At 39.0% G+C, this 18,969-nt stretch overlaps 1 protein-coding gene across 3 annotated transcripts; it reads left to right on the forward strand.

Annotated features, from left to right (window-relative positions):
- The first annotated feature begins 931 nt into the window (after positions 1–931).
- cpsf6 (cleavage and polyadenylation specific factor 6) lies at positions 932–18,969 on the forward strand. 3 transcript variants are annotated; one of them, XM_040145501.1, is made up of 11 exons: positions 932–1,074; positions 4,576–4,785; positions 5,056–5,159; positions 5,623–5,768; positions 6,128–6,304; positions 7,700–7,807; positions 10,309–10,807; positions 11,033–11,148; positions 11,273–11,426; positions 11,822–12,020; positions 18,350–18,969. In XM_040145501.1, exons 1-10 carry the CDS (start codon positions 1,015–1,017, stop codon positions 12,006–12,008), a joined length of 1,761 nt encoding a protein of 586 aa, XP_040001435.1. In that variant the 5' UTR covers positions 932–1,014; the 3' UTR covers positions 12,009–12,020; positions 18,350–18,969. The 3 variants fall into 3 exon arrangements, with proteins under 3 accessions (XP_040001435.1, XP_040001445.1, XP_040001456.1); XM_040145511.1 differs by lacking the exon at positions 7,700–7,807; XM_040145522.1 differs by lacking the exons at positions 6,128–6,304; positions 7,700–7,807.

Raw genomic sequence — 18,969 nt, forward strand, 5'->3', positions numbered from 1 at the left:
TAGGGGTACCGGAAAGGAGAGCGGATTATTCGAGGAATTCTTCTAAAATTTCTAAAATCTAAGACTCATGCCATAAATGTATCATACATCAATCTATAAATTAATTTTTGGACTTACTTGAATCTATTTAACACTAAAGTTAATCTGTACATTTTTTCCATATATACCAAATGAACAGTTAAACTTTCACGCTTTAAATTGACATTGGCAAGGAAAACGTGGTTTAAGAAGAGGTAGCAAGAAAATGCTTGAAAATTGACCAGAATTATATTTCTTACATTATTTGTGATAATGAAGATATTTGTACTTGACACTGTGCTGAAAGTGATCTAGAGGGAGTGAGGTTTTGTTTGTTGCGGCCCCAACAGAAACAATCCGAAGACTAAACGACACTGCAACAACAAAACGTTCTCCATCAGCATTTGTGCTGTTGCTGTGGTTGTTTATCGGAAAATTTTCTGAATTTTCAATACCTAACTTTTTAAACCTTTGATGTAGTTTCCTTCACCTAACAGTGCAGATTTTAAGAATGTCAGAAGCTATAGCAGAATATAAATAGGAAATTACTCATCTGAGAGTTCAACCAGAATCATTTTTTGATGACAAACAATGAAAATGCTAACGATGACGATAAACCCACTCAGGTTTGCTTTTTATTTGCGATAAGCCATTCAATACTTCAGATATCACAGTAAGAGTATAAATTGCACAGTGGAAGCCCGTTTTCAGTCAAAATGTTGAGACAGTGAGTCAAAAAATTTGACTTTCTACATCGAGTAAGTCAAAACCTTTCCCCTAACAATTCATAATATTTCAAATAATGAGTAGAATAAAGTACTTTTTCCAAATACTCATGCTTTTTCGTGGTTACCGTGTATTTAAAAAAATGTGAAAAGGGTATTGTAATGCGCGAAATTGACCAGCAGGGGCGCTTGTTGTCCCTCTCTGTCTCATTGTTTGTGGCTCACTGTCGCTCAGCACCGGCGGGCGGAGAGAGCGACGGGTCTGAGGAAAATGGCCGACGGTGTGGATCATATCGACATCTACGCCGACGTAGAGGAGGAATTCAACCAGGTGATAAATCCTCATTTAGCACGCCTAGACTAATGATGCTATTTTCTTTATATACGTGTAATTCGTTCTTGTTATTGTGATCAGAGAATGGCGTACTCGGCTGGTCGAACGAGCTTCTCTCGCATACAGGCCCCCTTTCACCATGCTGCAAGCCTGCACCCTCAGCTAGCGTTATCGGCTCGAAATGTTGCGTTTGTGGTTTTTGTCGGCATTTAACACGCCGTGTGCTGCATGTAGTAATCGATATGCGGTTTGCAAATATAGTTTATTACTTTGGGTGCATTCGAAAAGCAACCGCTTTCATTGTTCAGCATTCACGGTTTCAGGCCTTGGCATGGCCGCCCGTGGCGGGCTAGAAACAAACACAGTTACGTTAGCTAGTTAAGCGGTAGCCACCTGATGCTTTTTTTTACTAATAAGTATGTTTAAGTTCTTTGTGTTCTCAGTTCATACAAACAAACATTAGGTTGAAGCGAACTTAATTGAAAATGTTGTTAAATTGTTAGGTATGAAACGTAAAATATATGAATTAGTAGCTTATTTACTAGATGTACGAGTTAGCTTCGTGTAGCATTACTCTCATTACGCTCGGTAGATGTTGTTTTCTTCCTACACACACACGCCCCTTTACTGTTCAACTGGAAAAGGCCACATCAGCCTAATCTCGGACGCAAATTATTTGTTGTTTTGTTTGTAGGTTATCTAGAGCAAACGTTACCCACGCCAACATCTCAACGACATAGCTCGAAAGTGGCGTTGTGTTCACCCATCGTGCCTACTGTAAAGATACATACAGCCGCTCATGCATTGAGTTAGGGAAGTCCCATGATTAAATTAATGAGCTACTCCTGTTAAACAATTGAACCTGAGCTCAAAAAAAGCAGACGTTTTGGAGAGTTAATAACAGATATACGGCATAGTGCAGCATAAAAGGGGAAAAAAACGAATGTTTGTTAATACAGTTAGGGACATTCGTATTTGGACAGTGACACTATTTTCACAATTTTGCCTTGTAAACCACCACGATGGATTTAAAAACGAAGCACTCAAGATGTGATTGAAATGGAGACTTTCAGTTTTGATTCAGGGGGTAATAAGGCATCGCATTAACCTTTAAGGAATTTACACCCATTTTTATACATAGTCTCTCATTTCCAGAGGCTCAAAAGTAATTGGACAATTGACAGTCAGTTTTGTGGCCAGATGTGGCCTGTTCCCTTGCTATTTCATGACAAATTAAGCAAATAAAAGGTCTGGAGATTATTCCAAGTGTCGAATTTGCATTTGGTAGCTTTTCATGGCAACTCTCAATATGCGATCCAAATAGGTGTCAATGCAAATGAAGGAGGCCATCGTTACGCAGAAGAAGAAAAAAAGAAGAAACCTATCAGATAGATGACAGAAACCTTCAAAGAGGCCAAATCCACAATTTGGTACATTCTAAAAAAGACGGAATAAACTGGCAAGCTCAAGATGATATAAGAATTATTTTTTGGGTGAAGAAAAAACCCTCACAACTCGAGGAGGCAGGCGTATCATTGTCAAAGTCTACAATCAAGAGATGCCTTCATGAATGTAAACACAGAGGGTTTACTAAAAGGTGCAAAACACTGGTAACACTCAAGAACAGAAAGGCCAGATTAGACTTTTCCAGAAAAACCTTCTAAAGCCTGCCCAGTTCTGGAACAAAATTCTTTGGACAGATGAAACAAAAATTAACTTGTACCAGAACGATGGGAAGAGAAGATTATGGAGAAGGAACGGCTCATGATCGAAAGTAATAACATCATCTGTCAAACATGGTGGAGGCAGTGTTATGGCATTGGTATGTATGGCTGCCAATGAAACTGGGTCACTGGTGTTTGTTGATAATGTGACTGCTGATAGAAGTAGCAGGATGAATTCTGAACTGTATAGGACTATACTATCTGCTCAGATTCAGCCAAATGCTGCAAAACTGACAGGACGGTGCCTCATAGTACAGATGGATAATGACCTAAAACATACTGCGAAAGCAACCAGAGAGCTTCTCAAGGCAAAGAAATGGAATATTTAAAGTCAGTCACCTGACCTCAGCCCAACTGAGCATGCTTTAACTTACTGAAGACAAACCTGAGGGCAGAAACGCCCACAAACAAGCAGCAACCGAAGGTGGTTGCAGTAAAGGCCTGGCAAAGCACCTCAACGGAGGAAACTCAGCATTTGGTGATGTACATGGGTCCCAGGATTCAGGCAGCCATTGACTGCAAATGATTTTCATCCAAGTATTAAAAATAATCCATATATTTATAATTACGTTAGTTTTTCAAATTACTTTTGAGCCACTGAAAATAAGGTACTATGTATAAAAATGGCTGTAATTCCTAAATGGTTAATGTCATACTTTTGTTAAACCCCTTGAATTAAAGCTGAAAGTCTACTCTTCAATCACATCTTGACAGCTAACTTTCAAATCCATTGTGGTGGTGTACAGGGGCAAAATTAAAAAAAAAAAATGCTTCTCTTTCCAAATACTTATGTACCTAAATGTATATCAAAGTTACTGAAGGATAAACTTTGATCATTTTAGTCCACTTACTTAAATTGAGTTATGTGCGGGTTGTTTACCGAGGGTAACATTACGTCGAGACGAAAAGGTAAATAAAATCCCCCCATCGTTCTGCCTATGATCAGATTACACTGTGGTATTTGCATTTTCTGTATATTAAGCTTGTTGTATCTAGTACAATATTTAGAAAATATGTGGCGCTTAAAGAAATGTTGGTGTGTTCGCACACAAGGTAACTAATACAAGACAATCAGATTAAAATGTTTAAAAACAGGCCTAGTTAACAGTTTTGTAGTGTGCAAGAGTCTTACCAGCTGTAATGGATTTAATGTAGTGTAACAGCAAGTACCACAACAGTGAACAGTTAACTTCACTGGAGACATAGCTGTAATAATTGACTACAAATAAAGCAACAAATAAAAAAGGTGTTAGACTCGAGTGTAATATCATACAGATATCTATTCTTTATATTTATTGCTGTTGTTATTATCCTTGTTTGTGTATAACTACTAACACATGCATACACGGACACACACTCAGTCGTGAGCAACAGCTATTGCTTATATAGCCATGCACTGTGCATTGTCAACATTAAGAAATTGCATACTACTCACCTTGGATTGACGGAAGCAAGTGGCCCTGTGGGTCAGAATGAAGATAATCACTTTTTCTTAAATTTAGAAAATTGATTACACAGTAGACATAATCAGGAAGACCTGTCCCATTTGATACTGCTAAAAATAAATAAAATGAGAAGTCTAAGACAAAACATATACCACTGTCATTTTGGATGTACTGAATAATCAAAACAGCGTGTGGTTCTACACATTTTGATACTAAACGTCACTGTGCAACTCCCTCGCATCTAAACTTACAGATGAAACGGGTATAATCAGTGTTGTTGAAGTGCTCATGACAGTATTTGGCTGAACTGTTATTGTCACGCTCAACAGGAATCTGACTACCCAGTTCATGAGCAGATCGACCTGTATGATGATGTAATATCGCCATCAGCCAATAATGGTGATGCTCCAGAAGACCGTGACTACCTGGACTCACTGCCTGCACCAGGTGGCACAGAGGGGGGGAAGAGCGCCCCGCCCAATGTGGTGTACACCTACACAGGAAAAAGGATTGCCCTATACATAGGAAACCTCACGTGGGTGGGTATCAGAGAATTATGTTCAGGCTATTTGGATGTGTGGAGGAAAGTACTGAAATTACATGCTCTTAAACTTGAATTTATTAAATCATAGTAAAATTGTTCTTTCTTAAAAGTAAAGGCCTTAAAGGCAGCCTGCTCAATAAGTCCCTCTTGTGTCATGCTAAGTGTAGACCCACACCTTTTATATGCAAGTTGTAAAACATTACATAAATGTCAAATTAAGCAAGTCCCTATTAATATACTGAGGATGCTACCTTCTCTTATGCAGTGGACAACAGATGAGGACCTGACAGAAGCCATCCGGTCGATAGGCATCACAGATGTGCTGGAGATCAAGTTCTTTGAAAACAGAGCAAATGGCCAGTCAAAGGGGTGAGATCTTTATTATCTGTGTGTGACATGATTGCACTAAATGACAGGTTATGATAACTCCCTTTTGTAACATTGAGAGTATTGAGTGGAATGCCGTGTTGGACGGGGCATTTTTAAGCATATCTCGTGATAATGCTGTTACAGTGGATATCAATACATATGATTTTAGAGCAAATTATAAATTTTTTGTCAGTTTTTGGAAAGTATCACTTTCAGTACAGATTGTTGATTGTGAAATGACGTTTGGGCAGCCAGTCTTCAATAATGTTAAGTGTATTTTGCCATCTACAGATTCAAGCAAAAAGCCACAAAAGTGAATGGTGACCCACGTAGGTCAAGGCAAAGAATCAAAGTCACAAGAAATTGTAGAACTATTTAAATTGGGGGGGGGGATTATCCTTAGAGTGCAAACTCTCATTGTTTGCACAAATGTGATTGTGTGTCCTCTGCATGCGTCTCCCAGGTTTGCCCTGGTGTGTGTGGGCTCAGAGGCATCATCCAGGAAGTTAATGGAGCTCCTATCAAAGAGGGAGCTCCATGGTCAGAATCCCATCGTCACGCCATGCAACAAACAGTCACTCAGCCAGTTTGAGATGCAGTCACGCAAAAGTAAGTAGGACAAGTGCAAACTTTAAGCACAAGTTTAAGATGCACTCAGTATGAGTTAACTAAAAGACGTCACAATGCTGGCTGAAACTAGTCATGTAAAAAAAAAAAAAAAGCTGCGAACTCCCAGATAGTCTGCTGAAACTTCTCTTACACCGCAGCACAGTAGATGACATTAAAATATATGGACTTCATGTAAGGTCAATCATGCTAGTATGTAGCGCTTCAACTACTGACTCCGTCACAGAATTTTAGACAAAATGCACACAGCTCCATGTCTATTAGTGCACACAAAGCACACTTATTTATTTATTACATATTAGATGGAAAAGCAAGTAGAGTGTTGTCTTTTCATTTCACAGGTACTCAGTCAGGTCAGATGTCTGGGGAAGGTAAAGCCGGTCCTCCTGGTGCAGGCCCCCGTGGAGGTTTCCCCATGGGTGGTCGAGGCAGAGGCAGGTTCCCTGGCCCACCTGGCCCTGGAGGAGACCGCTTCCCTGGTCCCGTTGGGCCTGGAGGACCGCCACCACACTTCCCTGGTTAGTTTGGTAACAGGTGTTGGTGCCAAAAGGGTGGCGATAAAGACCTCCTCAGTTGAAAGCTAGTATTTAAAAAGTGCAGATTCAGAAATCAGATGTGTGTCTGTAGCAAGTAGATTAAATGAAACACAGTTTATTCTATAGCATCCTGTTAAATGGAAATACATATCTAATGAATATCTAACAGTTTAGTTTTTAAATTAAAGACTTTAACCATTTATAGCCTGAGTATAGGAGTTAGCAGGTGGTTGTTAGAACAATGGCAGGTCAGTTCAGCCACTGACACTTACATTTAATTTTGAAATTTCAGCAGTGGTCTTTTACCTGATACGGGGTTATTGGACCTTGTTGAATGTTAGATTGGCCTTGCTGTAATAAAACAAGGGGAGTTCATGGCAGCGATCTGTGATCTGATCATGTCTCTACCAGGTTCTGGAAAATCCGCTGAATTCTATTTCTTTTCTTAGATGGATAAATTATTTTCCAGTTTCAGAAGTGGAAGCAAATTCATGGCTGGATGCGTTGGGAAGAGATATACATCACGAGTCACACTGATAGCTCACTACAACATGTGAAATCTGTGATGTGTATGGATTGGTTTATTGGGAAACACCGTTGGCAGTGGTCATGCTCTATCACCTGTTGAGGTTTATGGGTAAATGGATTCCAGATTTAGACCTGGTATTGTTAAAAGCTGCCTTGATATTTCGAATTTTATCTTTTCATTTTCAGGCTTTTGTCTTCCATGTGGTATTATTTGTATCAATAATATAGTGGTGCAGCATATTGAAATAATCATAGTGTGACAAGTGCCTTGAAAACGTTACACGAGATTAATAAAAATTCTGCTCTCTGTCTGGTAGTGCTGCTCTGTTAGCACAGTCCAGGCTTTGCTGCTACTCACGCCCGCATGGAACCAAGGCTAGTCTGTAATAGTGTGTGTTTCTAGTGAGGGATCTCTCTCCCTTTAAATCTCTCCTGGCAGGGCTATGTCTTTGCATGTTTCCCTCCCCATCTGTTTTGTTCTTTTTTGTCCCTCTTCACTTCCAATTGAACAAATAATCCTTCCCTGGCTGCAATTTGCTACTCACTTACAATTTCCAACACCATTCCTTGACAAGCAGATTGCTCAAAGCTGTACTTGGCAAGCTACCAGCCTTCAACTTCTTACAGATCTTGGATTGGCTGCCTTACCCCTCTAGTAGGAAAGAATGGAGTTCCCAGCTTTTTCTTTTTTCCATTTTTGCGTTTTTGCCCTCCATCCCACCTTTTTCACATCTCTTGTTTCGCTTAGTGGCTGGTGCCCCGTGCTGCTGGACTGTGAAAGGCCTTCAGTTGGTAGGCAGAAGTTTATGAAGGGAAGAGTTGTGATTGGTTTGCTTTCTTCCCCATTAGGCTCGGGGATGAGACCAGATCTGATTAGGCACCAAGATGGCCCTCTGATGGATATGAGTTTCAGTCCCTTCCCGCCGGGGGGCAGGAACGGGAGCTGGCGTGGCAGAGGTGAAACACCTCGATTGATCTGGTTGATTTGATCGATTGCCTTTTTAACCTAACCCTTAGCTGTTTATTGGTAGAAGTTGTGCCATTGAAACTATCAGGTTGACTGCCCCAAAAACAGCGGAATTTACCAACAAACTATCTAAATCCCTAATAGCCAGTTTACATCAAATACTTTATACCTTACATGAAGCCTGAGTAAATATTTTAATGTGCTCACACTAAAACATTTAAGAGAAGCACACCATTTAGAGATGTGCTCTGTTCTTTTAATGTCAAAAACGTACAAACAAATGCTTTAAAAATCAAGCTGTAAGACAGAAGAGGCAGAAGTACACACGTTTTTTGAAGGCCATACTGCATTCTGCCTCCTCAATCTGCCCAGGGTAAATGAAAACTTTTTTCTCATTTGTTTTAAATTTTGTCAGAATACATACTGTATTTCTGCACCTCTTTTGCTCCTACAATCCTCTAAGGATTTATATTTAGCTCAATATCAAGAAAACACCTCTGTTTAAATTGTTTTTGCAAAATTCCTTCATGCAGTTGCATGATACATTTAAAACAAAATGTGTCGAGTGACCCATTAATGACCCATGGTCCCATTAAGCCATAAATGTCATTGAGTGGCCCTTGTACAGAATAATCTATTTGCAGTATATACGGTATGTCAAATATATTTTAGCTTGACTTAGCTTAAAAAAAAAAGAAAAAAAAAAGCCAGCTTGAAACAGTTTTCTGAGTATATGTCCTCATCTGTTCTGTTGCCTTCTGATTTTTCAACATTATTTTTGTGAGCTTTTTTTCATTTGTTGTTCCCTGTAGCTATGGCTTGCTCTTCCTTATCTCTGTGTCATTGTCCCTGCTTTAAACTGCCCCAATCAGTACCTAAATATATCTATATATGAAGGAAACTGAGAAAATAAAGGCTACTACAAGTAGGGGTGAACGGTTCACAAAATTCATATCACAGTGTGGGTCAGTTTTGGGTTTGGTACCTTTTTGGTAAAGTAGGGGGGCGGAGCAATGTCAATTTCAACATGTCACCTAAATTAGCTAGTATATTCGGGTTTTTTAAAAGAGCGCAAACCCGCTTAAAGAAGGCAATTGACTCCTTTCCCATTGGAGTCTGGCTGTTCTGCCTCCCCAGACTGGAAGCTAGTGACTGTTACGGCGGTTACTCACTTACTCTCACCTCGCTGTCTTGCCAATGTTGCATCTTGCATTTTTGCACATGAAGAACAAAATTGCTGTTGCACGTTGTTCCCTTAGACTGTTAAAAAACGATAAATGTTCCTTGATATTTACGTACCAGTGTCTGGGACTTCTATGCGCGTCATAGCATCACACTGGAAAAGGAGCGAAAGTTAGCGCATCCACCCGGGTGTCATGTTTTCATCACTGCGGAACGGAGCTGGAGCCAATAAATACCCATGACTACTGCAGAGTCATTTGATGTGGCAAGGAATGCCAATTGTACCCTTTCCCCCTGAGGATAATAGCCAGATGTTAGTGGGGTATTTTCCAGTGAGAAAGGGGCTATACTTTTCATTTATTTGGCAAAAAAAAAAATTGAACCACTGTTTTCCATAACAACTTCTGGCTAAGAACAAGAGCATAAACACTTCTTTACTGTGAAATCTCAATTAAAGAATAGGTTTTCTAAGTAGTGTGAACAAAAAAAGCAGCTTTGTTATTTTGACATAAAAAAAATTTCCTCTAAATACCCACAGTGCTTTAGTTACAGATTTTGCCGTGTGTCAATCTGCATGGAGAGGCTCTTTAAATGCTGCAGGGAGAAGGAGTCGCTCTTTCCTACCCGATCATCCCCTCCTTTCGCTGTCAAAAGACACACTGGGGTGTTGTCTTCTTAAATGGTTCATCATATTGGAATTATTGCTGCTAGCATAAGTTTTATCCACCACTTTTTTTCCATCATCATCGTAGGTAACACTAAATCCGCAATGCTCCCATACAGCAGACCAAAACGATGCTGTCTGATCCTCTAACTATACTTTCTTGTTCACTTGCCACTTCCAAGACTGACTGACAGCTGAATTTGACACTTCATCCGTGCCAGCTGAGAAGTTTTACTGGGTTATTAGCTTGAGGCTTATATCCCCAATAACTTTATTTGAAGTTTTTTTCTGTGCATACCTCATAGCTTATTTCCAATGAACCGAACAATGCATAAATGCCCCGAACCGTGAATAGCGAACTGAATGGGTCAGATTTTTTACTTGAACCGTTCCACCCCTATCTACAAGACATTAAAACCAGAGTTTGACCATCAAACGGCTGGGCCGATGTGTTTTTATGTTTTAAACCAGCCAATTACATTTTCAAGTAAAAACGTCTTTTTGATTTATACCAGAACACTTAATTCCCCATCATACTCAAAAAGCTGGGGAGGGCTCTACCTGCTGTAACATAAACCAAAGATTAAGAGTTTTTTTTTCATGAGTTTCTGTTTTGTCGCTTGTGTTCTTTTTTTTTTTTTTTAGGTGGGATGCAGGGTCCTCCACGTCCCCCTCCTGGTCCACCTGGTCCCCCTGGCCCTCCAGGACCTCCACCTCCTGGACAGGGCCTCCCCCCTCCCCTTGCTGGTCCTCCAAATCGTGGTGACAGGCCTCCTCCCCCTGTTCTCTTCCCTGGTCAGTTTGGCCAACCGCCAATGGGACCCCTGCCTCCAGGCCCCCCTCCTCCAGGTTATGGCCCTCCCCCTGGCCCCCCACCTCCTCAACAGGGTCCGCCACCTCCAGGACCTTTCCCTCCTCGGCCCCCAGGTCCCATTGGACCCCCTATGGCTTTGGCTCCACCTCCACACATGCCAGGTCCCCCGCCAGGTGGACCGCCACCAGCCCCCCATGTCAACCCTGCCTTCTTCCCCCCACCTGGCAACAACAGCATGCCCCCCAACGATAGCCGAGGGCCCCCAGGACCAAACGACCCGTACGGACGCCCACCACCATATGAGAGAGGGGACTACGGCCCTGGAGGCCGGTAAGAATGGGTGGTGAAGTTGGGCAATTTATTTCCTGTTCTCTTGGCATTACAGAAAGTGTTGCTCTTTTTATTTAGTGCATGAATTATGGACTTAATGTAGTAAGATGCCAATTTGCGCTTTTTTTTGTTAAAGCCAGTTTGCATTGGTTGCAAAGATAACTATATTTTAACACTGAAACATAGCAAGTGCCATGAACTTTGTGTGTTTATCTCTCTTTGTAGTGAGATGGAGGCGTCGCGGACCCCCTTGAGCGAGGCAGAGTTTGAGGAGATCATGAACAGAAACAGAGCCATCTCCTCCAGTGCTATATCAAGGGCTGTGTCTGACGCTAGTGCAGGTAACACACAGTAGAGTACATACAATGTAACTACATGCTTGTTGTGAGTGTTAACATGTCAGCAACACAAAAATTAGAAACAAAGATAAATTAAACTTATCGCAACCTTGTGTCATCTCTTTAGCTGATTATGGCAGTGCTATAGAGACCTTGGTGACTGCCATCAGTCTGATTAAGCAGTCCAAAGTGTCAGCAGACGACCGCTGTAAGGTTCTCATAAGTTCCCTGCAGGACTGTCTTCACGGCATTGAGTCAAAAAGTTATGGCTCTGCCTCCAGGTAAGATTTTCATTTAATGCCATTAAGTGTCCCATTAAATATAATAATAATAATAATTATTATTATTATTATTATTATTATTATCATTATCATTATCATCATCATCATCATTACTAAAAAGACATGTAAAACAACTAGACAGATAGAATATTTTAGGAATATATTGTATCTAGCACAAAGGAAAAAAAGCCAGCCAGATTTGAAGCCACATGGACTATTTGCCTAACATTTGATATGGTTGTGCCTGCCTTTACGTTTTCTAGCCTATGTTTTCTATAATGCTGACCATAGCCTAAATGAGTTTATTTCAAATGGCAATTGGCCCTATAAGATTTGGCATTTAAAACGTTGAAACCCGGGTACACAGCCTAATGATGCTTCTGTGTGTCTGCCAGGCGAGAACGCTCCAGAGAACGTGACCACAGCCGCTCCAGAGAAAAGAGCCGACGCCACAAGTCCCGCAGTCGCGACAGGCATGAGGACTATTACCGAGAACGCAGCCGAGAGCGGGACCGCCATCGTGAGAGGGACAGGGACAGAGACCGGGAAAGGGAGAGGGAGAGGGAGTACCGACACCGCTAGACAAGAAGGGAGGTGGGTACAACCTTTGTTATTTTCTTCTGTCATAACCCCTGTTTCTTTCTTCTTCAACATTGCATTTGTCTTGGACCTGGACTGAGCCAGACTAGTAGAGGCCTAAACTACACGATGAGAGAAAAAAACGCCACTGTTCATGTTTTAAAAGTCTGTCTTGTTTGCTCACCTCCTCTCTTCTGGATTAAAGGCTTCACAATCCAGAAAATTATCCAAAATAGACATTCTGTGAAAATTTGATTGATAGATCTTAAGAGGCTTTTAAAAATTTTTAGTACTTTTGAAGTGATACGGTCACATTTGATTAAAAATGTATTAAATCTTACGATCTAGAATAACCTTACTGTGGATTTAAATGTCCTTCCCTGAATCTTTGAGGAAGGGGACTAGGAGAGACAAGGTAAGCAAGAAAAAGACTTTTAATACTCAGCCCTGTGGTTTCAGGTAGGTGTCAGGTAAGTGCTTTCATTCAAGTTATATATTTGATGATCACACTTGTGTTACCGTGTATATTTTCTCTCAGAAAAATGCGTGTAATACACACTTATTGTATTCATTTTGCTCAAAGGGGTTTGTAAGAGTTGTATCTGTGCTGTGGTATTTTTAACCACTACCCCAAAACAGAAAATACACTGGCAGTTGCTGGAAATTGACTTTGTGGATGAACTGTTACTTTTTTGTCTACAGGCCTCTGAGGCTGGTAAATTACAAAATTCATCAGCCACTTTCTTTATTCTGCTACATAAATAAATTACACAACAGAGGTACAGATTCTCTGGGAGAAAGCTTGTGCCTATGCAAAGCCGTAAAGCAGCACTAAACTGATGTTACATAGACTCACCTCTGCAAATTTAAACTTTCTGATTGGCTCGTTAAAAGTGGGAATAACCTGAATTTGGGTTTTACCAGCAGCTGTGGCCAGTGGATCAAAAGTTGACTCTTTTTCTGGCTTAAATATCCAGATTCAGTACATTGGCAATTCATTATATGTGAGTTTACAGCTTATTGAAGTGTATTGTGTAGGTTTGTCAGTGTGCTTTTAATAGTGGTTCCTCGACTGATTGGCCAGTTTCAGATTACAGTATTCCCCAATCATTTTTTACAATACTTAATACAGATTTAGCTAATTGTATGGTCTGTTCAGATTTTATTGTTTTTTAGAAAAAATGTTTGTCCATAGTAGACCAATCTACACATTGTAAATGTTCCATTCATAGTAATGCTGTATACATATTACCATTTAAGTTTAAATTTAACATTGTCATGTTTTAATTAAGAGGAGGTGAAAATTTATTTAACAAACAGTGTTAATATCTGATGATTTTTGGACACAGAAAACTCTAACAATGTGATTGTGCCATATTTGCATGACAGTAATATTTCCTGGCATTTTACTTTTGTTAAATTGAATGTATTGTAGCCTAGTGCTTCTCACTTCTGAACCATTGTACCTCAATTTAAGATGTTGAGGTGAAGTTAAAAAAAAAATGAAAAGATATTCATGCTTATGTCCTTTTGATATCATGTTCTGACAACGTAGACGTTAGTGTGATGCCCAAATGTTGTTGCCATTAGTACATAATGTCGCATAAATCATTTCAGACAAAGGTTGAAGGAAATACATAATTTTTATACTCTGATGGATTGAACAGCGGCTTTGAATTTAAATTATTTGTAATTTGTTTATTATCAGAATTGGTTTACATTAAGGATTAGTGAATAATTAATTTCAGTATCTTACAGATATATTATTGGCAAGAGTAAATTACGTGTGAACATGGAATAATAATTTGAGAAATCAAAAGCTATGATCAGAAAATTGGTTTTCAAATCCCAGGTTTTCATGCCTGTCACCAGGCCATCATTATATTTTTAGTCGAGTTGCCCGATTCAGTTAAAAAGAATCATAATTTTATCTGTTAGAACGTGTAAATGATATTGAAGGTATGCAGTAAATGAAAACTCTTAACAACTTTTAATGTCAACGCAGCAAATTCATGATTATATGCTAATTGTTATTTGTCATTGACTGATACATAGTAGAAATTTACATTTTAATATTTGTGTTTTAATGTGACTCTTTTATGTACATTTAAATGATTCCCGTTTAGGCCGCAGGGTTGACTTTTCAATGATAAATCATTCTAGGTTGGCAAGAGATCATGCAAGTATTATTGAGTACTTTGACTTATAGCATTATGGATGGCTTTTTTGGATGTTCAGTCATTTTATGGATGAGTTGTAGATGAATTTATCTGAAACTACTTGACCCTAGCTTGTACACAATCAATGTGTGTTGCTGTCAAATTATGAAGTAAATATTTTTAGGCAAATTTTCTGAGACTTGCTGGTGTTTTCATGGATTCTCGGTGATAGGGTTTCACAATTCTTTATGTAAACTTTGTCGGAAGATGCTTTCTTCCGTGCGTCACTGAACAAAATGATAACATTTGTAAAGTTTGGAACTGCAGTTGAAAAATCGGGTTTGAACTACTTTGTGTCGTTCTGATGTCCTTTACTGCCAAAGCTCTAAGATGTCTGTAGTGCTGTGTAAACCAGTCCTTATGGAGCAGAGTCTAATAGGTTAAAAGGGCCCTTCAGCATCTCTGTACAGTTGTGCATCACCCCAGATAATATTTCTCATAATTTTAAGTGAGCTTTCAGACAGAAACTTCATTCATTCTTGATACCTTAATGTCTTAATTTAGTTGTGCTTGCTGAGCAGGAAATATGCTCTGTACATTAGACACATTTTTTATTTATGAGCTTTTTCATAAGCGCCTCTGTTTCTCTCATTCTGAGAAATATTAACTGGGATGGTTTTGCTTGTGGATTTGCTGAACTCTGAAGGCGAGAAAAACCCATACTAAAAGAATGTAATTTAGTAACTGTCTCGGTAATCTTTCATGTGGTATAGTGTAGAGTTGTTCTAAGTTTTAGCTGTCAGTGCTGGCTTAGTTGATCTGACCTCTGTTTCACTCAATTGTCCTTTATCTACATAAGGTTTTACTGAAAGTCAGACTTGTGTCCACTGGGAACCTCTTAATAAAAAAAAATTGTTTTTCTAATTTTATTTAAACTAGAGGGTAGATTTTTTTTTTCTTTTTTTTTTCTTTTTTTTTTTTCTCCTCTCCATGCTTGCTTTCACTTACAGCGTAGCATTTGTACATTTGCAGAGTGGCAACAGCTAAAAGTAAAAACCTATTTTGAATTTTAAAAGAGCACTGCAGTTTCAATAGTAGCATTACAAGAGCAACTACTGCAGTGTACTCTAATAGACATCTTGGTATCTCTGTTATAGATAAGAAATTCCCAGTGGGCACGAGGCCTAATAACATTCGGTAATGTAAAGATGCCAGAAACTCATTTGAGTATAATTGGACAAAGGTTTCTTGCAGTATAAACGAAATGACTAAAGACCAAAAGGAAGTGGGCAATATTCATGTAATAAGGCCAAATATGTCCATTTTCCATTTGACCATGTCCAAAATCCACCTTTGCATTCAGTGTGATACCTCACAGCATGTTAATCAGGAAATAATTGAGAATTGAGTGCCAAGCATATTGCTTTTATTCCTGATAGTAGTATTGCTATTTGTTGTTTCCACAGATATGCTTCAACACTGTTTTGTTTGTTCATATTGCTATGGGGGAATGCCCACTGTTTGTACCAGGCCAAAACTTTTTATGCTATCTGTTCAGTTTGATTGTAGGTGTATGTGTGCTGGGGGTCACAGGCCTAATGTCCTTTTTTAAAAACAAGCATACTATTTGTTCATGTCAAACCAGGGTCAAACAGAGTCTCAGTTCAATGTTGGCAATAAGCAATCATAACCATTTAAATAACTGGTTGGAAATAAAACGTATAGTTAATATATCTGACTCTGAGAGTCAAAGTATAGAACAAGACAATTTTAATGCTTTAATATGTAGTTTCCACATTATTATAATTAACAAATTAGCTGTGTAGTTTTCCCAGTGAGTGGAATAGTAAAATAGTACCTTTTCAGTATCAGTTAACTATTTTCTGAAATACCAAGAGCCTTCAAGCCTTTCTGCAGACGTGATGATTGACAGTGGAAGCAAAGGTGATACCCACAGCGACAACTGTGCTACAATATCCAAATATGATCTGTAGAATGGGAACATTTTAACGGTAAGTATCAAATGTCAGGCTGTTTCAAAAACTGCTTGACCCTGGTTTGGCTGTGACCTGCTTCCTTTCCATGCTGTGTTAGCTGTCACGCTGCTACACATTTTAATGTTTTCTATGAACTATAATATTCTATACTGAACAAAGGTTCAACAGTATGGCATATTTTTGAATATGACAAAAGATTTGTTAGTCTGATATTTGGATGTAATTTAATCATTGACAAAGGTTCAGTCGTGCCCAGTCCCACTTGTACAGGATGTTGTAGTCACTTTTGATTAATGGTGTGACAAGAAGTACCATTTAGTTTGACTACTGTGTTATGTAAAATATTGTAATTATCGGCTCAATTGTTTTTGTCTGCAACCAAGCACCATGTAAAACAAAACCCCTTCTACATCAAAAACATATAGTTTCAATATGCATTTGAGTCTTTGAACCATGTTAAATCATCTGTACTGATTTGACCTGGAGCCTGTAAGTGAGGCCAGCTCAATTTTGCATCTTTGATCCCTGTTAAGCCAAGCCTCGTGTTATCAGGGCCCAATAAACTTGATTTTAAATTAATAAAAGTACCCAACAATTAGAAGTACCCTACGAATTTAAAATGACTTTCTGTATCAGTGTTTTTGTCATTTTCATCTGAAAAATTTAACATTTCTGTTATAATACTGGCAGGAATGTAATCAGGTCAGTGGATCATTGTTCGTCTGATTAAGCTTTGCGGCTGACGTTTATAATTACTATCAAGAGGTTGCCTTTCTAGTTACCTGTATCTCTCATACTGGACTTATTCTTTCTCAGCGACAAAGACTTGCTGTTTATTCACTGGCATTATGTTAACAAGACCAGACAGGGGTATACTATATCACACAGACAATGAGATGGTTTTTGTTTTCTGTTATATGTAAAAGTCCTGAGATGCTTTTGGCAACCAAATCACTGGGTTGTGGCAAAGTATTAACTGCTGTGTCTGAGTCTGATGCGTGCCTTTGTAGTTTTGTATTTTGATCTACTGTCCCTTTGCTGTGTTTCACTCCTATATTACTTAATTACCTAAAAACCAGTGTCACGCCTAATCATGCACTCTTTGTTAAAATGATGGTATTTGATACAGGTTGGGAGCTTGTTCTCTCCTTGCTAATCCAAAGAGTTAATAAATGGTCAAGGATTTCTGGTGAAAAGTTTTTAGTTCTTTATATCGTTCCTAAAGTTTCCAAGGCATTATAAGGAAAAAATATTATCTTAATGTAGGATCTATTTTGATTGGTTTGCAAGAAGTGAATACCACAGGAAAAATATAAAAAATTCATAGTAATTCACAGTATTCTAACTTAAGTGATAATACTACAAATGTTGTATAATTGTTTTCGATCAACGCCTTATACTTGACCCTTACCCCAGTAAATTACATAATATGTGCATAGCACACTAAACATGTATAGTAGTACGTAATGCAGAATTGACCCTATGAAGCCACCTTCAAAAAACTGTCCACAATGGAGAATGAGACCTTTTCACCTCAGAATAGCTTTTCTTTTTAGATCAGTAAACATTTCCCTCATTTCCATTCTTGAATTTAGAATTCACTTGACACTGTAGACAGGTCTGTAACAACAATTTCAATCTTCTGTGTCCCAAGATAAGTTTTATATATGGATCCCATTGACCTTCTGTCTTCTTAAGAATGTAATCAGTTGACGTTTTTACTTCACAGACATACAGTATGAATGAACAGTTCCAAATCCACATTTGAGTAACGGTGATAAATTTAATTTAATGTTGTTAGATGTTTTGCTGTGTACATGCTGGTAGATTTCCCCTCTGCTTCCTGGATATTCCCTGTTCAAGTTTGCATGACATGTTTCTGTTTCTGTGTCTGTGCTAGGGTTGGGGGCAATACACAGTCAACTGAGAATTTTAAGTACAAAAAGGAGTTTGAGATTGAATTTTTCAGTTTTGTGTCCTTAAAATTTTAATGTTCACACACCCCTTGTCACCACAAAATGTTAAGTAAGTGGACTCCAGCTTTGTGACTCAAAGTAACAGTGAATTGGACCCAGCCCTGGTGTGCATTTTTGTATGTGTAGTCTAGAGGTTTAATGGTGGGGGGGGGTGTGTTCACTGTTGGGCTGCCTCGAAACCAAACTCCACCCTTCGTTTTGACACCTTTCAGCTAACGAGGATCAAGGATGGATGGAAGGAAAAGGAGGAACGCTTTCAGTGCACCACCACCACCTCCCCACCCTGCATGTCTGGACAGGATTACAACCACCACCTCTTCCTCCACCCCTCCATCTCTCTTCTCCTCTCCTTCTCCACCCATCCTTCTCTCTCTGTTCATCTTGTCTGCCTGACTAAGAGCAATGGATGGAAGACCCAGACCTGTGTAAGGCTATGTTATCCAAACACCTATACTCATGGTAACTAAAGATGAAAAAAAAGAAACTTTCCAGCTTTTATTTTTATGATGTTTTATTTGACATGAAGATGAGTATGTGTGATGCTTTTCTGCAAAGAAACAATAAAATGGCCCGCACGACCCTCAAATAGAAGACACAAACATTACATCCTATTTGTTTTTGTTTTGTTTTTTGTTTTTTTTTATTTTCCTTGGCTCGCTGTACTGTGTACATTCAGTTTAGAAATCAATTTTTATAGGGTACATGTTTGATGTTTTCTCCCCACCTCTCCCTCTCATTCTCAATTTATTCTTTTCATGGTTAGTATGTTTGTAAATGTCTGCTTTTGATTAAAAACTAGATGGTGTTGTAATAAAAAATGTTTACTGAGGTA

This window comes from Xiphias gladius, chromosome 2 (assembly GCF_016859285.1).
Source record: "Xiphias gladius isolate SHS-SW01 ecotype Sanya breed wild chromosome 2, ASM1685928v1, whole genome shotgun sequence".
NCBI lineage: Eukaryota > Metazoa > Chordata > Actinopteri > Istiophoriformes > Xiphiidae > Xiphias > Xiphias gladius.